The sequence below is a fragment of the Lissotriton vulgaris genome, chromosome 1_1 (genome assembly GCF_964263255.1).
Source record: "Lissotriton vulgaris chromosome 1_1, aLisVul1.2, whole genome shotgun sequence".
NCBI lineage: Eukaryota > Metazoa > Chordata > Amphibia > Caudata > Salamandridae > Lissotriton > Lissotriton vulgaris.
Genome location: NC_141685.1, coordinates 424,633,462 through 424,660,060, shown reverse-complemented (window position 1 = coordinate 424,660,060; position 26,599 = coordinate 424,633,462). Strand labels below are relative to the sequence as shown.

At 49.2% G+C, this 26,599-nt stretch overlaps 1 protein-coding gene across 1 annotated transcript in view; it reads left to right on the top strand.

Moving 5' to 3' along the window:
• Window positions 1-3,269: 3,269 nt before the first annotated feature.
• The window catches only part of LOC147747296 (uncharacterized), a 41,613-nt gene continuing 18,283 nt past the window's right edge, over window positions 3,270-26,599 (top strand). Inside the window, exon 1 of the mRNA XM_086925199.1 lies at window positions 3,270-3,297. Coding sequence (XP_086781325.1) covers window positions 3,270-3,297 — 28 coding nt within the window. The remainder of the gene's footprint in view (window positions 3,298-26,599) is intronic.

Sequence of the window (26,599 nt, the reverse complement as noted above, 5' to 3'; positions counted from 1 at the left end):
GGCCCGCTGCTGGTGCAACAAAGGCAAGCCCGTCTACACCCATCCACGCCCTGCCGTAGCCAGGACCCCTGCTTCTTGTGCCTTACTCTCCCCATCTAGATGCATCTACTCAGCTATAGAACTTAAACAAGTCAGATGGCTTGCTAACACATTTGATGCTTCTTACACATGTTACATGACTATTCCCTTTCCTAATCTCGAGGGACCGTTTGCATGCAAATATTGCCACTTTCAAAGCCTTAAAGACGGACAGGTGTCTATGGAGCAGTGTGCTTTTCAGGGTATTCCTGACAAGTCTGAGTTAGTAGCAGCCATACCCTTTTCTATTGGCAGTCTGTGGTTCCATAGTTCTATTCACAACTGGAGAGGCTTTTTACCAAATGTTAGATCTTTGCCTAAGCATGCCACTGAAATATTGTCTCTAATTAACTCCGATTCCCTTGATCTAGGTTTCCTCACTGAGACCTGGCTTAAACCCTCTTCTATACAGGCCATTACCTTAGCACTTCCTGAAAATAATTGTATTTTAAGATTGGACAGGGATAGCAAAGTGGGGGGAGGCATTGCCATTGTTTGAATTGATGAAAGTTTCCATTATTCACTCTGTCTCAGATGATAATATAGAGATTTGTTTGTTCAAGATTGAATTCATGCCCCAGGATTGTTGGAAGGGCGCTCTTGTATACCACCTGCCTGGTTCTCTCAAGGAATTTACTCTAAAACTGATGAAAAGAATAGCTTTTCATAGCATTTCTTCCAAACAATTTTTTGTGATGGGGAATTTTAATATTCACAGTGAAAATAGCGTGAATATCGATTTCGTTCATTTCCTTGTAGGCATGGCTTCCCTAGGATTGGAAAAAATCAATATAGGGCCTACACATTCCGCTGGACATACCTTGGATCTTATTCTTACTAACTCACCCGTATATTTTAAGAACTTCCTTGCCGAGTGGTCTGATCATTTTTTGATTGATGTTCAGACTACTGGCATCCGATGTATTTGCACCTTTACTAATCCCATCGATAATCTGAGGAGTCAATGGCACATGATCACACAAGATTCTTTTGTGAAAGATTTTATACCCTCGTATTCGAAGAACCTGGTGATATTAATAGAAGGCTAAATGAATTTCATGAGTCCATAAAATCAGTCATAGATACATACACGCATAATTCCCAGCGAAATCATGCGGCTTAGTAAACTTCTGAACTTGGCAGGGAAAAGTGTAATTGGAAAAAATTGGACAAGAAGTGGCAGAAATCACAAATTCTGAAGGAGAAAGACATTTCTAAAAATGCCTTAGCACTTTACTACATAAATATTAAAAATGCATGGAAAGCTCATATTAACTCTAGATTAAATCAAGAAGGTAACTCTACTAAGAAACTCTAAAAAGTTCTTAAATCTTTTACCAACTCAACTGCCTGTATTAACCAGATTCTTCCCTCTCAAGATTTATGTGACAAGATTACCAACTATTTTGAAGAAGAAATGAATAATATATATGATAAATTTCCCAAAGACGCTGACACACAGCATATTACTGCCTTACTTTCTACATCTCTCAGGGAGAAAGATGCCTGCTTAGAAAGTTTCCCTGCTCCGCAGATATCAAAAGTGGAAAAGATGCTGAAAACAGTAAAATCTGGCTCACCCCTCGATATAATGCCAGCTAATCTGTTTGCATTATTAGCGATGCAACTTTCCCCTTCCATTTGCGCTATATTAAATTTATCTTTGAGTGAAGGAAAACCTCCACATGAATGGAAGGTGGCACAAGTGCTTCCGATCTGTAAGAAGGCAAATGTACCCACAGCAGAGTTGACAAATTATCGCCCCATCTCACTTCTTCCGCTTATGAGTAAAATCCTGGAAGGATATATTAATACAAAGTTTATGGAGTACACAGAATTCCAAGGCTGCCTAGATTCATCTCAGTCTGGGTTCAGACCAAAGCATTCCACTGAATCTACTCTTATAGGTTTCACGGATTACATCAAACCTTCCCTTGACAACAATAAGATGGTGCTGTTAGTGCTGTTGGACTTGTCTGCAGCTTTTGACACAGTGTCTCACCATAAATTACTCCAAAGATGGAAGGAGATTTAAATCCATACCCTTGCTCTAAAATTACTATCAAGTTTTCTAGACCAGCGTACCCAAACTGTTAACTTGGGTCCTCTCCACTCCCGCATAATGGTGCTCATGAAGGGGGTACCACAGGGCTCTTTTCGTAGCCCTACCCTGTTCAATGTGTATGTGGCCCCTCTTGCAAAGATCATTAGAGATCATGGATTCACCCCCTTTTCTTATACGTATGATACCCAACTTCTTTTATCATTTGATAATAGTACAGCCTCAACCAAATCTCTCTTTGTGGATGGTATGCGAGCACTCTCTGTCTGGATGATGGAAAACTTCTTTGTGCTTAATGCCGATAAAAGAGAAATTATATTATTTAGCAGCTCTCAAACTTTGTGGTCCTCAGATTGGTGACCCCTTGAGTTGGGCTTAGCCCCTACCACTACCCCTAAGGTTGTGTAAAAAGACATGGGCATCCGCTTGGACAAACTCGGTTACTATGAGAGATCAAGTAGCAGTCATTTCAGGCATTTGTTTCCACACGCTGAGTCTTCTACACAGAGTGTTCCATCTTCTCCCTCTATCTGTATGCAGGACCCTGATTCAAGCCCTGGTAATTGGTTGCCTCGATAACTGTAATGCCCTTCTAGCGGCTGCAATCAACCTATGGTGAACAGGCTGCAGGTGGTTCAGAACACAGCAGCTCATTTAGCTCTTAATAGGCTCCCTAAAACAGCTTCCGTGCCATTGCTAAAACGTCTTCATTGGCTACTCATCCGCAAAATAATTTAGTTCAAAGTTTTCTCTTTTGCCCATAAAGCACTTAATGGCAGAGGTCCAAGCTACCTTGGAGAAAAACGTACTTGCTATCAGCCCGGCAGATCTCTTTGTTCAGTGGAGAAAGCTCTTCTTGTTATCCCCTGTTACAGGAAACTCAGTGCAGAGTTGAAAGCTTTTTCTTACCTCGCCCCACGGTACTGGAACTCACTACCTGTACAACTACGTAAGTGCTAAGATCTCCTCCTTTTCAGGAAACTCCTGAAAACAGAACTCTTCAGTAACTGATCTTACTGGGCATGCATTCCTGCACCTCTAGCGTGGAGATACCCCTTCAGGGAAAATTCCAGCGCTTTACAAATTGCATCATTAATTCATTAATTCATGGCCCTCCTCCCTAAGTGCAATGACCACAAACACTGCATGCAGTACAGGTGAGTCACCCCTACAGCAGGCTTACAACCCTAAGGCAGGGCGCACTATACTACATGTGAGGACGTGAGCAGATATGCCCAGTTGATGGTGAGTTCTATTGCGACTAGTACAAGAGAACAGGGGAGCCATTGTAATGACCTGTACTGGACACTGGTGAAAACGAGTTCCCCAGCTACATGATGGTTTCACTGAAAATAGGGATGGTTGGTATCAAGCATCTTGTATTAATAAGCCCAGGCTGATGCCAGTGTTGGATTTATTGATACATGTACACAGCGGGCACCTTAGAGGTGCCCCCTGAAATCCTACCAGCTAGTACTAACTGACTGGTTTTTGCCAGTCTGCCGCCAGAGACAAGTTTCTGACCCTCAAGAGTGAGGGCCTTTGCTTTCAGGAGTCCATAAATCAAGCCTGCTCAGGCAGAGGGAGTGGAATAGACACCTTCGCTCACAGGATGACCTGCAGATTAGCATTCCAAGGCAGGATAGCTTCGAAGAGCCACAGCCCTTGGTATGCAAATATGGCTTCTCACACAGGAGAGGAAGCCGACCCCCTTTGTCTAGAACCCTTTGGCACTTGGACAGGTGGAAAAATTAGCTAGTCTCGTAGACGAGCCCATCATCAAGCCAGAACCACCCTTGAGGTGGGCTACCTGAAGTGGAAGCGACTTTTCAGTGTTATCCATTTTGGTGGTTGCAAACTTAGGAACTCTGGGATAGGATTATGCCCACTTCCCACTAGAAGTGGTCGTTTAGGGGGCATAGTGACCCAAGGGGCAAGTAGCTTTTGGCTACTACCCTACACTCTCCTAACCCCCCAAAATCCAGTATTTATGGGAGCCCTTGGCACGCACCAGAAAATCAGATCTTGACAACCTATGAAGAAGAAGGACACTGAAGAGCCACCAAAGCAGAAAACTGAACAAGAGAAACTGACTTCGCACCAGCCCTGCTGGCTAAACTGCTGTTCCCCTTCAAACCAGTCATGTCTCCTGAACCTGGGAGGACCGCAAACTTCAATAAAGACTCAGGAACTCCAGTTGAGCAGTAGAATTGCTGCCCTGCATTCTGCAGACACCCAAGAAGAACAGTGAGGATCTGAAACCACCAAAACCAGAGGCCACATAGCGAGACTGCACCCGAGCCAAACAGCCCATGTTGAAGTGGGCCAATGTTGTCAGTGTGGTCCCGAAACCCTTAAGATACAGAGTCCACTTTGGTTTCACACCGTGGGAACTCCCCAACATTGCAGGACCCCCTTCAACAGCGAGTGCTCCCGAAGAAGGAAACCCGACAACACAAAGACCCTCTACACCTTACTGCCCTGGTCCAAGGAGAAGAGGACCACTGGTGTCCCCACATTCCCTAGCATTGCAAGACTTGAGCCCTTTGTTTGGTTCAACCTGCCTTGCCTCCCAATCCAGCCTGCAGCTTCTTTTTCCACAGCTCGATGTCCCTTGACTAAAATTGGGCACCTGGCACTGTATTGCACCCCTTAGTGCCACTGGAGGTATCCTGCTGGTCCTGCCTTGGACCTTGCCCCATACTAACCCAGGTCCAGGAGATTGGTTGTGTAAGTAGCTTTATGATACCTGAATGCTGTACTTGTTTTTCCTACCAAAGGAAAACATTGAAGCTTCTGAAAAATGTCTCAATAAACGTATTTCGCTTGCAAAATGCACTTACCTGATTGTATTAATTCTATATGAAGATATGTGTTAGATTTATAAATTGGCGTGGATCTCCTTATTGAGTTGTGTGCATCATTTATTGGCCATTGTGCATATTTGGAGATGTCTAACACTCCTCTCTGATAAGCCTAAGGCTGCTTGACAACACTACCCCCTGGAAGAGCACCTTGGGATTGCTAGAGGGTAGCTGGATTTGGAGAGTAGACATGAGCTTTTACTGCATTATGGGGTAGTCTAGTTAAATACCTCTTTCCTAAATTGCTTAAGGTATTTGATGCCTGGCTCAGAGGAGACTTTCAACTATATACCCTTTTGTACCTCCCTAATATGAGTGGTATGCAAAGGGTATAAAAACACACACCTACCTGCCCACTCACACCTCTACACCTGTGTTGGACCTGGCCCTTTTTGCAGGGTTATACTTCGTCTCCTTCCTTCTACTTTTCGTACCCTCTTTGTGTTGGCTTTAGGAATCTGGGCACTTTACCAATGCTAATCAGTGCTAAAGTTTTGGGCTCTAACCTTTAAAGCATGGTACACATAGTTTACCCCTGTTTGGCATATTACATTTACTTGTGAGTCCCTTGTAAAGTGGTATCCCATATACCCAGGACTGTCAGAACACAAAGAAATGACTGCCCCCTATATTTAATGTGGCGGCTCGGTCAGAGTCCTAAATTTACAGAATGCAGAGATGAGCTCACTGATACCAGAAACATGACCACAATTTTTGGAAAATACAAACATTATTTTATTTCTTTTCCCATTCAAAGTTTTCAATGTATTATTTCATTACAAAAAAGATCAAGATCAAACAATCATAAAGCACAATAAATAATTAAATACACACCCCACAATCTCCTGCATACCTTCAGACAAACTGTACAACAGACTCGTTTAGTAACATCGCACATATTCTACTGTCAAGCATACCCATACATTCTTCATTTAGCCTCCCATATACCCAGGGCCAGTAAATTAAATGCTACTAGTGGGCTGCAGCGCTGCTTGCACCACCAACAGAAGTAGCCTTTAACACCTGTCTCAGGCCTCTGGCATTACAAGGCCTGTGTGCGCAGTTCATGCCACTTTGTCTTGCCATTTAAAACTACCTGCCAAATGTAAAACTTCCCTCTTACTACATACAGGTCAACCCTAAGGGAGGCCCTAGGTAGCCCTATGGGCAGGGTGCTGTGTAGGTAAAAGGTAAGACAAGTGCCCTTTATTGTGTGGCATGTCCTGGTAGTGACAAACAGCCAATGTATTTTTTCACTACTGTGATGTCTGCCCCTTTCATAGGCTAACATAGGGAATCCCCTTACGTATGTTTAAGTGGTAACTCTTGATCTGAAAGTGGTAGCACTGCCACGTTTGGTATGTTTATAAAGGTAGTGAAAATCATGCTTACTGGTGTAGGTGTAGGTGGATTTTTTATTTTTATTTTAGAAATGGCACTTTTAGAAGGTTAGCATTTCTCTGTGCTTACAACTCGAGTGTTTTGCAGCCTGACTCCAATAAACATCGAGGGAAGAGGGATAGCTACACCATGTGCATACTTTTCAGACATCCACAACACAGTAAAGGCTTGGTGTGACAAGAGGCATCTGCATACTGATAGCCTTCCTGGGCTGGGAGAGAGGGAGGTGGGGCACACTTACGTTTGTTTAGGCTCTCATTCACACCATACTGCTGTTTGGAGCCAGGAATGGGGTTGAAAGAAGGTGTTGTTCACTTCTAAGGTTTCTTTTGAAGTCACCCCTACATTAAAGACATTTTGAGCTCTGACCCCACATTTATACCGTCGGTTTGGAACTGGGTCTGGACCTCTTTCAGAAGGATTGCTGCGCTGCCCAAAGTAACCATCTAGACTGCTCTTCTGTTGTTGTCCTGCTGCCTGCTAAGTGCTGGGTGGTGTAAAGTACTCACTGGATTGCTTTTCTGTTATTGCCCTGCTGCTAGCTGCTCCCTGACTTTGGCGCTGTGGTGTTGTCAGGAAAGATCGCCATTTGGACCACTGGTTTTGTTGTTCTGTTCTGCCTGGATACTGCTGCCTATGTAGTGTCCCCTGAAGTATTCCCCAAGGAGCCCCAGCATGTGGTTCCCGGCTCCTTGTCTCTGCCATATCAATGTTTGTGAGCGCTGGATGTTGACCTCTGGAACTCAGAACAGAGCACAGGACTCAGCACGCCACACTTGATTGAGTAAGAGCCATGTTTGGTGGCACTGTTCCTTGCTAAACAACTTTCCCCAGTGCCAAGGGACAGCACCACTGGCTATTTCTTTTCTGTTGGCCGGTGACCGCAAGAATGTTTAGTGTGCCCTCTACAGTACCCCCAGGGCTAATGCATCTCTCGAGGAACTCGCTTTCTGTCCCAGACCTCAAGTGATGTGGATGACGCCAGGAGGAGCCCAGCATTCAACCAGAAGCCAAAGGCAGCTCCCCCTGTAAAACTGTCACTGTTGCTTCACAGCAGGTATTGAGCTTGTGAAGAACCAGACCCGCAAGGTCTTGGAGCCTGAGCTGTTCTCCTCGCAGCCTGGACCTCGACCATAGCTTCTATTGACCATCGGACTCGAGTGGTCGTGGAGGCTGTGTAGCACTGCTTTAGGAAGGAGGAAGCACTGTGGTGTCAGTAGCTGCACTGCGCGTTCGGGGGCAACTGCATTTGCCTGGAGTTTCTGACTGCGGGGACCCACTAAGGTCTTCCCGGTACCCTCTGCGGTGTGTGTGCCCCAAGAAAATTTCCCCCATAGTGATATGCACAGAGCACATTCTCAATTAAAGACGTCATACAGTAGCAAAAAATGTCAGGTGGACCAAAATATTCAGTAGCAAACAGCCACTCAAGTTCCGCATACTTTTGGGTGGTTTCCCCTTGGCTTAATGGTCGAAATATAACAAATTCAACCAGTTCAAACACACTTATACCTCTTTGTCATGCAGATATATCCAAAAACCTTTGAATGCTAAATTCAGTGTGTAATTATTTAAATAGATCTAAGCACATTTTCCAGTAGCAGAAAGCAAATGTTGCATGGGACCTTTACTTTTTGCACCCAATAATTCCCCACCCCCATCCAATTTGAAAATTACCTGGTAAATTATAGGTCAAATGCAGTAAATCCACACTATGGGCCTCATTATGAAGGAGGATTTTCCACTTCCTCCGGGCCGGGGAAAGCCACCTCCGACCCGGAGGAGGCGGAAAATCCTCTGCGGACTCACCAAAGACCCACCGCCGCATTGCGATGGCTGGTGGTGTGGAATTTTAGTTTACGAACTGAACATCATCTGCGCCAGCTTGTCACCCATGTACAACGTGCACGACAACCATTTTAGGTATCATGGTCTCCCTGTCCACGATCGATCGCCAGCGCGCCCCTCTGACCCAGCAGGCATCCTCCGTGCATCCTGGCTCCCCCTCCCTCCCCCTCATGAGCATAACCCTTCTGCATGACCCTGTCCTTGGGAGTCACGCCTGCGCCTGACCAGCATCTCCTCTCCTCCCATGAATGCCCCTCTGTTGATGAACCTTCCCTCCGCGCTCGATTGTCCACGCGGCATGAATACCACTCCTTTGATGACCCCTTCCCCCGTGTCCAGCTGTCCACACAGGTCCGAGGCCATCGCCTAAGCCGGGAGATATCATTTACTGCCCCTTATTGTATGAAGTCGCTCTTCTTCAAAGAATCCTCTATTGATCAAGACCTCCCCACCCCCCCCGGGATATGATCAGGCGCACACATCCTAAGAATCGGCAGAACACTCAGCTGCGCGATGACCCCCTCCTCTTATCAGCAGGTTGAGGATCTCTATTGTAGAGGCATGTGGGGTGGGATTGACACGAGGATTACGGGGATGTCTTTTTCCTTGCTGCTCACAATGATCTGATTGTAATAAAGGAAGGTCACATGCCATAAAACAGTGTATAAGAGGCCAGGCCTCCGAGAGGCTGTTAGAGCACCTCGAGACGATACCTTGTTGTCTGATCTGATGTGTTCTGCTCCGTCGGAATAAAACTTCTGTTTCCTGCCTTCTGGTCTCCGGCGCCTGCCTCATTGCTTGGTAATTTGAATGGTACAAGGGCGGTTAGCGCCGGGCACATCTTGAAAAAGGTCTTAGCCCTACCTTTTTCCACAAAAACGTGGGGCCCATCAGCGACACGTGGATCCAGTGGGAGAGGTCCCAACGACAGAGTGAACGACTGCAACGATCAGGAGAGCTCGTGTCCGATAGACCCTCGTCTGACAGCCGATCATCCGACCTTCACTAGTTCCGAACAGACCTCTCTCGAGTGATCTACGGTCCTGACTGGGAACCATCAGGAGCGCCACGAACATCACGAAGAAGAGAGGACGATCGGGCGCTGGATTCAGAAGACTGGAAACCGTCCTTGCGGTCCGGGTAAGGTCGTGTAGACACGACGAACTGAGAAAAGATTGTTTGGTTTGGATAATACTAGTATTACGCTTTGTTGAACCCTCTGGAGATTCACCGTCTGCAAACGGAGAAAATAACAGGCTCTCTCTTTGCAAGCAGTGAAGGATAGGTAACGCAGACTTTTGTCCCCATTGTAATCCGTCGTGCCTATCTTTCTCCCCCACTGTTGTCCCGAACTGTCGTTCGTGGATTATTGTCTAGAGATTCTTTGTCTGCAAACAGGGAAGAACAAGGTCTCTCTTTGCAGGTAGAGAAAGGGTGGGTAACGCAAACTTTTTGTACCCACTTATTCTCCCCACTGATTGTTTGATTGACCGAACACTGATTGTTCGGTATTGGTTCTTTTGAGGTATTCACCGCCGGCAAACAACGGAGAATAGAAATATTCTGTCTAGTCTTTGCCCGCCGTGATAAGATAGGTAGTGCAGACCTTTGTCCCCGTTGTAACCCGTCATGCCTATCTTCTCCCCACTGATTGGTAGCCTGTACAGCCCGGACCGCTTATTAGAGATGAACCATCCGGCTCCACTGGAAGGCACCCCTAATAAGGACATGTTCACTAAGCATGGACTAGTCGCTATAGCTTATACTAAGCTATGGCATAAATATACAAAGAAGAACCCTGAAAGTCAGTGGCCACTGATAGGTTCCTTCGATGAAAATAAAATAAAAACATTGGAAATAGCGCTCCAGAAAAATAAGACCACGCCCACTATGCTCGACAGTATTGGCATGTGGCGCAAAGAAACGGAACAACGAAAGAAAAGGGAAGAAGCAAAAATAGGGAAAGAATTACGAAAGGCAGCCCACTTAGCCGCTAAGCAACTAGAAGAAGAAATAAAAGAAAGAAAGGAAGCCGCACAAAACCAAGAATTAGGGTCGACAGGTCAATGTCCTGTTAGGACCCCCTCTGCGCTCTACCCTGAATTGCCCTCCAAACAGCGGGCGAACGATGAGTTACTACTAGGTCCCCCAATCATCTACATGCCCCCTCCATATGCCCCCTGCCAACAAAACTTGCAAGCCCCGAGTGCGAGCGAAAGTGACCTTAGTGCTAGTGCACCGGCCCTCACGGCCTCCGCACCAGCCACATTAACAACATCGTCAGACGACCCTGAGGCTAGCAAACAACCACCAACCAGACCAAATAGGTTGAGCAAAGATGAGCGGGATGGGATCGACAAAATAGCAAAGACATTAGTAGAACGAAGGGAGAGCGAAGAATACACAATGAGCATATATAATTCACATGCCGACAGCCACAGACGGCATTTCATTTTGCGATTCAGCTACCACATCCTGAACGCATATGAAGATAGGTATCAAAGTAAGGGCCCCGCTAAACTAACAACGCTGTATAGGAAGATTGATGTTGGAGATGGGACTGAATGTGAGGCGACGGAGCTCTTCATGCAGATGCTTGAGGTCCTCCGCCACCTCACGGAACAAAAACCAGAAGCCAAGGTTACAGACCCTGAAACGACCTCAGTAGAAGTAGCCAATACTATGATGCCCATCAGAGAGGCGGCCCCTTATTGGATCCCGCCACGTGGCCTGGGAACAAGCAACGATATTAATCACGCAGACGCAAAAGGGAGAGTTGTGTATAATTGGGTTTACCAACCATGGGACCGACAAGATATCCTAACCTTTAAACAAACTCTGCCCGATTTGAGAAAGAACCCGACAGCATTCTATACCGAATTAGGCACAGCCTTGGGTTCGACGATAATGACTTTAGCGGACATTGACTTGTTCTTCGGGTTATGCCTGCCAGCTGACGTGTGGAAGCAAATCCGGAAGGCTGACCACACGGATCTGTTTGGGCATACCTGGGACCAACTCGGTAAACTAGACAGACAGCGAGAACCAGGAAGGAAACCAGTAAAGGATATACTGGAACTCCCAGATAAACTAGTTCAGAAGTTAAAGACACTGATCCCAGAAAGAAAGGTAGACTGGTCGATAGTCACGGTCTGTCGACAGAAACCCCAGGAAGATGTGTCAGAATACTTCTCCCGATTCGAGACAGTGTTCTCCGACTACAGTGGCCAAGACATGACCACCGCAACCGGACAGCACCTGTTTGTACAAAATTATATAAAGGGCCTAACACAAGAGGTCTCCCAAAAACTGCAGACGAGTGAGAGTAGTTGGGGGGCCTCCAAACCCGCAGCTATCCTTCAGATGGCTCAGTATTACGAGCACCAAAAGAATGAGAATGATAGGGCGTCCGAGAAAAAGAAGAAAGATTTAAAAGAAAGGGTAATGATAGCCCAGATACAAGGTATAGCGATAGGACGGGAACACCAAAGGGGGAACTACCAATCGACCATCCCCAGAAATCTACCTCCTAAAGATCACTCCCCAACACCACACACTGGACGTAGAGACATTAGCAATGACCAATGCGCCTTCTGCAAAGGATTCGGCCACTGGAAATCCGAGTGTCCGGTTCTGCTAGAGATGAATAGAAATAGGGACCCCAGGGATGTGGCAGGTGGTCAGAGAAACAGAGGACAAGGACGAGGGCACACAAACGACACCAACAATGACAGATCAGGGAGATTGAACACATTTGACCGCCCCCGACAGAACCAATACCAACTATCTGATGGTGAGAATGCCCCCGATTTTGCATAGGACTGCCAGGGGCAAGGGAGGGATCCAGTCGAGCTCTGTGTTGACCAGCAAGGTCCTTATGTCACCGCTAAGGTCCTGGGTACAGAGTCTCCATTTTTGGTAGACACTGGGGCGACACGTAGTGTGTTATCGAAACGACTGATTCCAAGGGCACCCTTGTCTGGCTCACACATTACATCGATAGGTTTCGATGGGACGCCCTCCACTAACCCCCTGTCCGTACCTATCACCTTTGACCTAGAAAGCAACACCACTGACACGACATTTCTGCTCTCCTCCAACTCCCCTGACGCCATTATGGGCATTGACTTACTGAAACATTTTCGAGCTACCATTAGGTGCTCCCCAGATGGAATCCGAGTCATCCTGTACGACAATCCAGGCATGCCCAGATCCTGCCCCTCACAACACATGTGCTCCATAACTGACGCTGACCTGTCCTTGCTTGACACCCTGCCTCCGTACCTGTGGGCCAAAAGTGACTCTGATGTGGGACGAATGATGATTGACCCTATTCATATAACTGTAAGACAGGACGCTATGCTCCCGAAACTCCCACAATATCGGATATCCCCAGAGGGCGAGAAGGCACTGGTAGCGATCATTCAGTCTCTGGTAGATGCAGGAGTGGTTGAAGAAGTGGTTAGCAACGTCTGCAACAGCCCAATCCTACCTATTGTTAAGAAGCAAGGCGAAGGAGATGAGAAAGCATACCGCTTCATCATCGACCTGCGAGAAATTAACAAAGTGGTTGTACCCCAATACCCTGTTGTCTCCGATATCACCACCATTCTGACCCTCATCCCGTCCACTGCCGCCACCTTCACTGTTATCGACCTTAAGAATGCGTTTTTCTCTATCCCCATCCATCCAGACAGCCGCTATCTCTTCGGCTTCACTTTAAAATCCCGCTCGTACCGATTCTGTAGAGCTCCCCAGGGGTACACTGAAAGCCCCAGCATTTACAGCCAGGCCCTCAAAAGACAGCTGGATGCCTTCCAGCTACCAGATGGAGTGGTGTTGATCCAATATGTCGATGATATCCTTTTGGCGGCCGACACCACCCCACTTGCAATCGCAGCCACTGTCCAACTCCTACATTTTCTTGCAGAGAATGGCCATAAAGTCTCCAAAAAGAAGTTACAGTTCTGCCAGCCACAAGTGACTTACCTAGGCCATCTCCTGTCCAAAGAAGGGAGGAAACTCACACCCGACCGGATCCAAACCATCCTAGACACCCCCGTCCCAAAAACACAAAAGCAAGTCCGCTCTTTGGTTGGCCTAACCTCTTTTTGCAGACAGTGGTTACCTAACTTCAGCCTCATTGTAAAACCCCTACTTGCCCTATTAACCAAACATGCCTCCTTCCCGCTCCCTTGGACCCCTGAGTGTCAAGCATCCTTTAAGGAATTACGAGATGCACTCTGTTAAGCACCCGTCCTGGGAACCCCGGATTACTCCAAACCCTTCTCCCTCTTCACCCACGAAAGGGAGGGGTGTGCATTGTCTGTCCTGACACAATCAATTGGTCCTAAGCAGCGCCCTTGCGCCTACTTCTCCGCCACTCTTGATCCTGTAGCCAGAGCTTTACCTGCCTGCCTTCGAGCAGTAGCTGCCGCTGCTGTCTCTATCCGTCAGAGCGAGGGAATCGTACTTTCCAACTCCCTCACTGTGCTAGTACCCCATACTGTCGACACTCTCCTGAACCAAACCAAGACTCAACACCTGACTAGCGCACGACTGACAGGGTACGAACTGACGCTACTTGCACCCCACATCACACTAAAGAGATGCACGACTTTGAATCCTGCCACATTGTTGCCCTTGCCTGAAAATGACCCCGACGTTCCTCCCATACACGACTGTGTGACCCTCACGGACGAACAAACTAGGAGTAGAGTTGACCTCCGAGATACTGCTTTCACTGACCCCGATGGAGAGCTATGGGTAGACGGCTCATGCATCAAACTCCCAGATGGCACCACTTCAGCTGCCTATGCAGTCACGACAGCCCGAACAGTAGTTGAGACAGCCTGCATCACACAACGATCTGCCCAGGCAGCTGAACTGATAGCCCTCACACGAGCATGCATCATAGCCACGGGGACCACTGCGAACGTATATACAGACAGCCAGTATGCCTTCGGGGTGGTTCACCATTTTGGGCTCCTGTGGAGGGAGAGGGGATTCCTGACGTCCCACGGCACCCCTATCCTCCACGGAGATCTAGTCTCCGCCCTGATTGATGCAGTTCCCTCCCCAAACGATTAGCGGTGATCAAATGTCAGGCGCACAAAAGGGTGACAGACATAGTCGGACAAGGGAATGCACTGGCAGACATCACTGCACGAACCACAGCTGGACGGTGACCCGCATGTATGTGACCAGGTCACAAGCAGAAAAATGGACTGACGCAAGGGAAATGATCAGAGACATCCAGTCGGCCAGCACCCCTCACGAACTGACTAAGTGGACAAGGGAGGGTTTGAAGGACGATGAGGGCTGCTGGCGAACAAAAGATGCAAACAAATGGTTGCTGCCTGACTCATACCTGATCCCCATACTGACGATGGCTCATTCCCCCGCACACATAGGATCTGAACCCATGATCGAGCTCATTTCCAAGGTCTGGCACAACGACAACATCCCCGACTCAGCCAGACACCTAGTCCAACAGTGTCTTATCTGTCTGCAACACAACCCCGGGAAAGGAACTGTGGTACCCCGGGGAGGGTTTGGGATCCCCAATCACCCCTTTGAGGTCCTTCAGATGGACTACATCCAACTAGAGAGATGCCAAAGCTTGAAGTATGTACTAGTTATCGTATGTGCCTTCAGCAAATGGGTAGAGGCCTATCCAACCCGTGACAACACTGCCATGACTACTGCCAAAGTACTACTGAAAGAATTCTTCCCTCGCTATGGCCTTTGTAGAATTTTATGGAGCGACAATGGCCCCCACTTCATAGCTGAGGTTATCCAATTAATCTTAAAGGGGTTGGGGGTGATGCAAAGGTTTCATGCGGTCTTCCACCCCCAATCCGCCGGCCTGGTGGAACGTCATAACGCCACACTGAAGCTGAAATTGTCAAAAATAGTGGCCACCACTGGACTTAAATGGCCGGATGCCCTCCCACTGGCATTGTTATCAATGCGCTCCACTCCCACCAAGCATCATTTGACCCCCTACGAGGTCGTATTTGGGCGACCGATGAATCTCTGGACTGCTCCCAAACCGACCTCCATTCATGACGTCCCGGACGTCCTACTATCTGATTATTTGTGCAAGTTAACTAAAACGTTGTCTGTCATTCATCAACAGGTGCAGCAGGCCATCCCCGATGCTTCCAGGGGCCCCGGCCACGACATCCAGCCGGGAGATTTCGTGCTAATACGAAATTTCCAGCAGACCAAGAGTCTGGAACCCCGGTGGACGGGCCCCTGGCAAGTGCTGATTACCACACGGACGGCGCTTCGAGTGGAGGGGAAGAGGCACTGGCTGCACGCGCATCACTGCCGGAAGGTCTCTGCAAACCTAACCGCGACAGAAAACGTCAACACCCAAGAAGAGCTCCTGAACAAAGACCGACCGACATTGAACTGTTATCCCGATACTGAGGCACTCGAACTTGCAAAATTCTCTGATCCCACTGTGCCTTCCAGAGAAGGGTATTTCCTGCGTCGAAAGGAGGGAGCTTCGGCTAAGTAGGCCTCGGACTAAGTTGAATCTCAGAACGGTGACCTAAGCACAACTAAGGGTTGCCGGGAGAGAAGCTATACGAAGTCCGTGGGTCTGCCCGCTACCGAGCCCCTTGAAGGTGATGGAAGCGCCAGATAAGAAGATGATGGAAGCGCCAGATAAGAAGATGATGGAAGCAACAGGAAATACCCACTATAGAAACCCAAAGACTGACAATTTGCACAAATCAAAGACAATCGCCCTCTTTATTGTCTTCCTCTTCTGCCTCCTCCTCATGACCTCCTTCTGGATTCTGGAGGAAAGCACACCGGCTCATGAGGCATTGCTACCTACTGCACAACCAACACCCCTGAAAGAGCATCACCTAGTCTCTCTGTCGCCTCAGCTGCGAGAAAGGCGCAGGGAATTCTGGAACAATTCTTTCGTGCAACTGTTGCACCAACACAACCTTGCCGCAAATGCTACGAACTGCTGGATCTGCGGGTTGCTCCCGCATGCCACTGGACACTCCATCCCCTTCATCCCTTCTCCTTTCTCAGTTCACGGCTCCTGCCTCGCCTGGTTGATTCTCATGCAAGAGAGCCACAAGGACAACGCCACCTCCAGCCAGACGGTGTCGCACTTCTACTCTGGGTTCTGGCTGAACAAAACCGGAAAGACCTCTGCTCCTCTGTGTCCTGCGCTCACAGGCGCCACCTTCCTTAAAGACATTCCAGCTAAAGAACGAGTCGAAGTACAGGTGCTCCACAATCCAGCTAGATCCACCTTCTCTCATCTGCAAAAACAAACCACCGCCACTCTGACTGTGGCTCTGTCTGTTATCAATGCTACAGGTCTTGTGTGTCTCGAAGGCCAGGGAACACAGCCGGTGGGTCGCAGTTCCTGCCGAATCATCAGAACATTGGACTCAGCCGACCCCCCTTCCTTTGTTGCTTCTCCAAACATGTACTTTGTGTGTGGCACCAAAGCTTACACCTGGCTCCCGAAAGGTTGGAAGGGTGTCTGTTACATTGCCTTCGTTCTTCCGCCCACGTATGTAGCCCCTGCCAACCATCACCGGCAGAGGCGTGCAGATGACATTGGACAAGCCGACTCCACTGGAGCACAGTTCCTAGATGCAGCAAAGGGACTTGTTCCTCTGTGGGGCCCAATGGCAAACAGCCGCGCTATCCGACACCTGACCCAGGCAGTAGAAACAACGATCAACATCACGGCTGGCATCCTCGCTAACAACACGGCTGAGCTTCAAGCGGTCCGCCTTGTGACACTTCAAAACCGCCTTGTCCTAGACGTGGTCCTAGCCGACCGAGGAGGAGCATGCCGCATCATCGGATCTAGCTGCTGCACCTACGTGCCTGACAACTCGCCTTCAGTCTACAAGGCGATTGAGCACCTCCACAGACTTTCCTCTGAGGTTCACCAAGAACAAGAAGGATGGTCGCTTGGAAGCTGGTTTTGGGACACTTTGAAGGGCTGGGGTTGGAAGTTGTTTTCCTTCATACTGATACCTGTTGTGATATTATGTGGGTGTTGCTTGGGTGTTCAATGTCTACCCTCCTTGTGCAGCTTCGTTTCTAACTGTATGTGCCCAAAGACTTTGGACTTCCGAACTGAGCACATGAGTCCCCTCTACGAAGTAGAAATACGTGGCCTTATGGGGATAAATCCGAACTGACAAGTTGGCGAGACATGTTAAAAGGGAGGACTGTGGAATTTTAGTTTACGAACTGAACATCATCTGCGCCAGCTTGTCACCCATGTACAACGTGCACGACAACCATTTTAGGTATCATGGTCTCCCTGTCCACGATCGATCGCCAGCGCGCCCCTCTGACCCAGCAGGCATCCTCCGTGCATCCTTGCTCCCCCTCCCTCCCTCTCATGAGCATAACCCTTCTGCATGACCCTGTCCTTGGGAGTCACGCCTGCGCCTGACCAGCATCTCCTCTCCTCCCATGAATGCCCCTCTGTTGATGAACCTTCCCTCCGCGCTCGATTGTCCACGCGGCATGAATACCACTCCTTTGATGACCCCTTCCCCCGTGTCCAGCTGTCCACACAGGTCCGAGGCCATCGCCTAAGCCGGGAGATATCATTTACTGCCCCTTATTGTATGAAGTCGCTCTTCTTCAAAGAATCCTCTATTGATCAAGACCTCCCCACCCCCCCCGGGATATGATCAGGCGCACACATCCTAAGAATCGGCAGAACACTCAGCTGCGCGATGACCCCCTCCTCTTATCAGCAGGTTGAGGATCTCTATTGTAGAGGCATGTGGGGTGGGATTGACACGAGGATTACGGGGATGTCTTTTTCCTTGCTGCTCACAATGATCTGATTGTAATAAAGGAAGGTCACATGCCATAAAACAGTGTATAAGAGGCCAGGCCTCCGAGAGGCTGTTAGAGCACCTCGAGACGATACCTTGTTGTCTGATCTGATGTGTTCTGCTCCGTCGGAATAAAACTTCTGTTTCCTGCCTTCTGGTCTCCGGCGCCTGCCTCATTGCTTGGTAATTTGAATGGTACAAGGGCGGTTAGCGCCGGGCACATCTTGAAAAAGGTCTTAGCCCTACCTTTTTCCACAAAAACGTGGGGCCCATCAGCGACACGTGGATCCAGTGGGAGAGGTCCCAACGACAGAGTGAACGACTGCAACGATCAGGAGAGCTCGTGTCCGATAGACCCTCGTCTGACAGCCGATCATCCGACCTTCACTAGTTCCGAACAGACCTCTCTCGAGTGATCTACGGTCCTGACTGGGAACCATCAGGAGCGCCACGAACATCACGAAGAAGAGAGGACGATCGGGCGCTGGATTCAGAAGACTGGAAACCGTCCTTGCGGTCCGGGTAAGGTCGTGTAGACACGACGAACTGAGAAAAGATTGTTTGGTTTGGATAATACTAGTATTACGCTTTGTTGAACCCTCTGGAGATTCACCGTCTGCAAACGGAGAAAATAACAGGCTCTCTCTTTGCAAGCAGTGAAGGATAGGTAACGCAGACTTTTGTCCCCATTGTAATCCGTCGTGCCTATCTTTCTCCCCCACTGTTGTCCCGAACTGTCGTTCGTGGATTATTGTCTAGAGATTCTTTGTCTGCAAACAGGGAAGAACAAGGTCTCTCTTTGCAGGTAGAGAAAGGGTGGGTAACGCAAACTTTTTGTACCCACTTATTCTCCCCACTGATTGTTTGATTGACCGAACACTGATTGTTCGGTATTGGTTCTTTTGAGGTATTCACCGCCGGCAAACAACGGAGAATAGAAATATTCTGTCTAGTCTTTGCCCGCCGTGATAAGATAGGTAGTGCAGACCTTTGTCCCCGTTGTAACCCGTCATGCCTATCTTCTCCCCACTGATTGGTAGCCTGTACAGCCCGGACCGCTTATTAGAGATGAACCATCCGGCTCCACTGGAAGGCACCCCTAATAAGGACATGTTCACTAAGCATGGACTAGTCGCTATAGCTTATACTAAGCTATGGCATAAATATACAAAGAAGAACCCTGAAAGTCAGTGGCCACTGATAGGTTCCTTCGATGAAAATAAAATAAAAACATTGGAAATAGCGCTCCAGAAAAATAAGACCACGCCCACTATGCTCGACAGTATTGGCATGTGGCGCAAAGAAACGGAACAACGAAAGAAAAGGGAAGAAGCAAAAATAGGGAAAGAATTACGAAAGGCAGCCCACTTAGCCGCTAAGCAACTAGAAGAAGAAATAAAAGAAAGAAAGGAAGCCGCACAAAACCAAGAATTAGGGTCGACAGGTCAATGTCCTGTTAGGACCCCCTCTGCGCTCTACCCTGAATTGCCCTCCAAACAGCGGGCGAACGATGAGTTACTACTAGGTCCCCCAATCATCTACATGCCCCCTCCATATGCCCCCTGCCAACAAAACTTGCAAGCCCCGAGTGCGAGCGAAAGTGACCTTAGTGCTAGTGCACCGGCCCTCACGGCCTCCGCACCAGCCACATTAACAACATCGTCAGACGACCCTGAGGCTAGCAAACAACCACCAACCAGACCAAATAGGTTGAGCAAAGATGAGCGGGATGGGATCGACAAAATAGCAAAGACATTAGTAGAACGAAGGGAGAGCGAAGAATACACAATGAGCATATATAATTCACATGCCGACAGCCACAGACGGCATTTCATTTTGCGATTCAGCTACCACATCCTGAACGCATATGAAGATAGGTATCAAAGTAAGGGCCCCGCTAAACTAACAACGCTGTATAGGAAGATTGATGTTGGAGATGGGACTGAATGTGAGGCGACGGAGCTCTTCATGCAGATGCTTGAGGTCCTCCGCCACCTCACGGAACAAAAACCAGAAGCCAAGGTTACAGACCCTGAAACGACCTCAGTAGAAGTAGCCAATACTATGATGCCCATCAGAGAGGCGGCCCCTTATTGGATCCCGCCACGTGGCCTGGGAACAAGCAACGATATTAATCACGCAGACGCAAAAGGGAGAGTTGTGTATAATTGGGTTTACCAACCATGGGACCGACAAGATATCCTAACCTTTAAACAAACTCTGCCCGATTTGAGAAAGAACCCGACAGCATTCTATACCGAATTAGGCACAGCCTTGGGTTCGACGATAATGACTTTAGCGGACATTGACTTGTTCTTCGGGTTATGCCTGCCAGCTGACGTGTGGAAGCAAATCCGGAAGGCTGACCACACGGATCTGTTTGGGCATACCTGGGACCAACTCGGTAAACTAGACAGACAGCGAGAACCAGGAAGGAAACCAGTAAAGGATATACTGGAACTCCCAGATAAACTAGTTCAGAAGTTAAAGACACTGATCCCAGAAAGAAAGGTAGACTGGTCGATAGTCACGGTCTGTCGACAGAAACCCCAGGAAGATGTGTCAGAATACTTCTCCCGATTCGAGACAGTGTTCTCCGACTACAGTGGCCAAGACATGACCACCGCAACCGGACAGCACCTGTTTGTACAAAATTATATAAAGGGCCTAACACAAGAGGTCTCCCAAAAACTGCAGACGAGTGAGAGTAGTTGGGGGGCCTCCAAACCCGCAGCTATCCTTCAGATGGCTCAGTATTACGAGCACCAAAAGAATGAGAATGATAGGGCGTCCGAGAAAAAGAAGAAAGATTTAAAAGAAAGGGTAATGATAGCCCAGATACAAGGTATAGCGATAGGACGGGAACACCAAAGGGGGAACTACCAATCGACCATCCCCAGAAATCTACCTCCTAAAGATCACTCCCCAACACCACACACTGGACGTAGAGACATTAGCAATGACCAATGCGCCTTCTGCAAAGGATTCGGCCACTGGAAATCCGAGTGTCCGGTTCTGCTAGAGATGAATAGAAATAGGGACCCCAGGGATGTGGCAGGTGGTCAGAGAAACAGAGGACAAGGACGAGGGCACACAAACGACACCAACAATGACAGATCAGGGAGATTGAACACATTTGACCGCCCCCGACAGAACCAATACCAACTATCTGATGGTGAGAATGCCCCCGATTTTGCATAGGACTGCCAGGGGCAAGGGAGGGATCCAGTCGAGCTCTGTGTTGACCAGCAAGGTCCTTATGTCACCGCTAAGGTCCTGGGTACAGAGTCTCCATTTTTGGTAGACACTGGGGCGACACGTAGTGTGTTATCGAAACGACTGATTCCAAGGGCACCCTTGTCTGGCTCACACATTACATCGATAGGTTTCGATGGGACGCCCTCCACTAACCCCCTGTCCGTACCTATCACCTTTGACCTAGAAAGCAACACCACTGACACGACATTTCTGCTCTCCTCCAACTCCCCTGACGCCATTATGGGCATTGACTTACTGAAACATTTTCGAGCTACCATTAGGTGCTCCCCAGATGGAATCCGAGTCATCCTGTACGACAATCCAGGCATGCCCAGATCCTGCCCCTCACAACACATGTGCTCCATAACTGACGCTGACCTGTCCTTGCTTGACACCCTGCCTCCGTACCTGTGGGCCAAAAGTGACTCTGATGTGGGACGAATGATGATTGACCCTATTCATATAACTGTAAGACAGGACGCTATGCTCCCGAAACTCCCACAATATCGGATATCCCCAGAGGGCGAGAAGGCACTGGTAGCGATCATTCAGTCTCTGGTAGATGCAGGAGTGGTTGAAGAAGTGGTTAGCAACGTCTGCAACAGCCCAATCCTACCTATTGTTAAGAAGCAAGGCGAAGGAGATGAGAAAGCATACCGCTTCATCATCGACCTGCGAGAAATTAACAAAGTGGTTGTACCCCAATACCCTGTTGTCTCCGATATCACCACCATTCTGACCCTCATCCCGTCCACTGCCGCCACCTTCACTGTTATCGACCTTAAGAATGCGTTTTTCTCTATCCCCATCCATCCAGACAGCCGCTATCTCTTCGGCTTCACTTTAAAATCCCGCTCGTACCGATTCTGTAGAGCTCCCCAGGGGTACACTGAAAGCCCCAGCATTTACAGCCAGGCCCTCAAAAGACAGCTGGATGCCTTCCAGCTACCAGATGGAGTGGTGTTGATCCAATATGTCGATGATATCCTTTTGGCGGCCGACACCACCCCACTTGCAATCGCAGCCACTGTCCAACTCCTACATTTTCTTGCAGAGAATGGCCATAAAGTCTCCAAAAAGAAGTTACAGTTCTGCCAGCCACAAGTGACTTACCTAGGCCATCTCCTGTCCAAAGAAGGGAGGAAACTCACACCCGACCGGATCCAAACCATCCTAGACACCCCCGTCCCAAAAACACAAAAGCAAGTCCGCTCTTTGGTTGGCCTAACCTCTTTTTGCAGACAGTGGTTACCTAACTTCAGCCTCATTGTAAAACCCCTACTTGCCCTATTAACCAAACATGCCTCCTTCCCGCTCCCTTGGACCCCTGAGTGTCAAGCATCCTTTAAGGAATTACGAGATGCACTCTGTTAAGCACCCGTCCTGGGAACCCCGGATTACTCCAAACCCTTCTCCCTCTTCACCCACGAAAGGGAGGGGTGTGCATTGTCTGTCCTGACACAATCAATTGGTCCTAAGCAGCGCCCTTGCGCCTACTTCTCCGCCACTCTTGATCCTGTAGCCAGAGCTTTACCTGCCTGCCTTCGAGCAGTAGCTGCCGCTGCTGTCTCTATCCGTCAGAGCGAGGGAATCGTACTTTCCAACTCCCTCACTGTGCTAGTACCCCATACTGTCGACACTCTCCTGAACCAAACCAAGACTCAACACCTGACTAGCGCACGACTGACAGGGTACGAACTGACGCTACTTGCACCCCACATCACACTAAAGAGATGCACGACTTTGAATCCTGCCACATTGTTGCCCTTGCCTGAAAATGACCCCGACGTTCCTCCCATACACGACTGTGTGACCCTCACGGACGAACAAACTAGGAGTAGAGTTGACCTCCGAGATACTGCTTTCACTGACCCCGATGGAGAGCTATGGGTAGACGGCTCATGCATCAAACTCCCAGATGGCACCACTTCAGCTGCCTATGCAGTCACGACAGCCCGAACAGTAGTTGAGACAGCCTGCATCACACAACGATCTGCCCAGGCAGCTGAACTGATAGCCCTCACACGAGCATGCATCATAGCCACGGGGACCACTGCGAACGTATATACAGACAGCCAGTATGCCTTCGGGGTGGTTCACCATTTTGGGCTCCTGTGGAGGGAGAGGGGATTCCTGACGTCCCACGGCACCCCTATCCTCCACGGAGATCTAGTCTCCGCCCTGATTGATGCAGTTCCCTCCCCAAACGATTAGCGGTGATCAAATGTCAGGCGCACAAAAGGGTGACAGACATAGTCGGACAAGGGAATGCACTGGCAGACATCACTGCACGAACCACAGCTGGACGGTGACCCGCATGTATGTGACCAGGTCACAAGCAGAAAAATGGACTGACGCAAGGGAAATGATCAGAGACATCCAGTCGGCCAGCACCCCTCACGAACTGACTAAGTGGACAAGGGAGGGTTTGAAGGACGATGAGGGCTGCTGGCGAACAAAAGATGCAAACAAATGGTTGCTGCCTGACTCATACCTGATCCCCATACTGACGATGGCTCATTCCCCCGCACACATAGGATCTGAACCCATGATCGAGCTCATTTCCAAGGTCTGGCACAACGACAACATCCCCGACTCAGCCAGACACCTAGTCCAACAGTGTCTTATCTGTCTGCAACACAACCCCGGGAAAGGAACTGTGGTACCCCGGGGAGGGTTTGGGATCCCCAATCACCCCTTTGAGGTCCTTCAGATGGACTACATCCAACTAGAGAGATGCCAAAGCTTGAAGTATGTACTAGTCATCGTATGTGCCTTCAGCAAATGGGTAGAGGCCTATCCAACCCGTGACAACACTGCCATGACTACTGCCAAAGTACTACTGAAAGAATTCTTCCCTCGCTATGGCCTTTGTAGAATTTTATGGAGCGACAATGGCCCCCACTTCATAGCTGAGGTTATCCAATTAATCTTAAAGGGGTTGGGGGTGAAGCAAAGGTTTCATGCGGTCTTCCACCCCCAATCCGCCGGCCTGGTGGAACGTCATAACGCCACACTGAAGCTGAAATTGTCAAAAATAGTGGCCACCACTGGACTTAAATGGCCGGATGCCCTCCCACTGGCATTGTTATCAATGCGCTCCACTCCCACCAAGCATCATTTGACCCCCTACGAGGTCGTATTTGGGCGACCGATGAATCTCTGGACTGCTCCCAAACCGACCTCCATTCATGACGTCCCGGACGTCCTACTATCTGATTATTTGTGCAAGTTAACTAAAACGTTGTCTGTCATTCATCAACAGGTGCAGCAGGCCATCCCCGATGCTTCCAGGGGCCCCGGCCACGACATCCAGCCGGGAGATTTCGTGCTAATACGAAATTTCCAGCAGACCAAGAGTCTGGAACCCCGGTGGACGGGCCCCTGGCAAGTGCTGATTACCACACGGACGGCGCTTCGAGTGGAGGGGAAGAGGCACTGGCTGCACGCGCATCACTGCCGGAAGGTCTCTGCAAACCTAACCGCGACAGAAAACGTCAACACCCAAGAAGAGCTCCTGAACAAAGACCGACCGACATTGAACTGTTATCCCGATACTGAGGCACTCGAACTTGCAAAATTCTCTGATCCCACTGTGCCTTCCAGAGAAGGGTATTTCCTGCGTCGAAAGGAGGGAGCTTCGGCTAAGTAGGCCTCGGACTAAGTTGAATCTCAGAACGGTGACCTAAGCACAACTAAGGGTTGCCGGGAGAGAAGCTATACGAAGTCCGTGGGTCTGCCCGCTACCGAGCCCCTTGAAGGTGATGGAAGCGCCAGATAAGAAGATGATGGAAGCGCCAGATAAGAAGATGATGGAAGCAACAGGAAATACCCACTATAGAAACCCAAAGACTGACAATTTGCACAAATCAAAGACAATCGCCCTCTTTATTGTCTTCCTCTTCTGCCTCCTCCTCATGACCTCCTTCTGGATTCTGGAGGAAAGCACACCGGCTCATGAGGCATTGCTACCTACTGCACAACCAACACCCCTGAAAGAGCATCACCTAGTCTCTCTGTCGCCTCAGCTGCGAGAAAGGCGCAGGGAATTCTGGAACAATTCTTTCGTGCAACTGTTGCACCAACACAACCTTGCCGCAAATGCTACGAACTGCTGGATCTGCGGGTTGCTCCCGCATGCCACTGGACACTCCATCCCCTTCATCCCTTCTCCTTTCTCAGTTCACGGCTCCTGCCTCGCCTGGTTGATTCTCATGCAAGAGAGCCACAAGGACAACGCCACCTCCAGCCAGACGGTGTCGCACTTCTACTCTGGGTTCTGGCTGAACAAAACCGGAAAGACCTCTGCTCCTCTGTGTCCTGCGCTCACAGGCGCCACCTTCCTTAAAGACATTCCAGCTAAAGAACGAGTCGAAGTACAGGTGCTCCACAATCCAGCTAGATCCACCTTCTCTCATCTGCAAAAACAAACCACCGCCACTCTGACTGTGGCTCTGTCTGTTATCAATGCTACAGGTCTTGTGTGTCTCGAAGGCCAGGGAACACAGCCGGTGGGTCGCAGTTCCTGCCGAATCATCAGAACATTGGACTCAGCCGACCCCCCTTCCTTTGTTGCTTCTCCAAACATGTACTTTGTGTGTGGCACCAAAGCTTACACCTGGCTCCCGAAAGGTTGGAAGGGTGTCTGTTACATTGCCTTCGTTCTTCCGCCCACGTATGTAGCCCCTGCCAACCATCACCGGCAGAGGCGTGCAGATGACATTGGACAAGCCGACTCCACTGGAGCACAGTTCCTAGATGCAGCAAAGGGACTTGTTCCTCTGTGGGGCCCAATGGCAAACAGCCGCGCTATCCGACACCTGACCCAGGCAGTAGAAACAACGATCAACATCACGGCTGGCATCCTCGCTAACAACACGGCTGAGCTTCAAGCGGTCCGCCTTGTGACACTTCAAAACCGCCTTGTCCTAGACGTGGTCCTAGCCGACCGAGGAGGAGCATGCCGCATCATCGGATCTAGCTGCTGCACCTACGTGCCTGACAACTCGCCTTCAGTCTACAAGGCGATTGAGCACCTCCACAGACTTTCCTCTGAGGTTCACCAAGAACAAGAAGGATGGTCGCTTGGAAGCTGGTTTTGGGACACTTTGAAGGGCTGGGGTTGGAAGTTGTTTTCCTTCATACTGATACCTGTTGTGATATTATGTGGGTGTTGCTTGGGTGTTCAATGTCTACCCTCCTTGTGCAGCTTCGTTTCTAACTGTATGTGCCCAAAGACT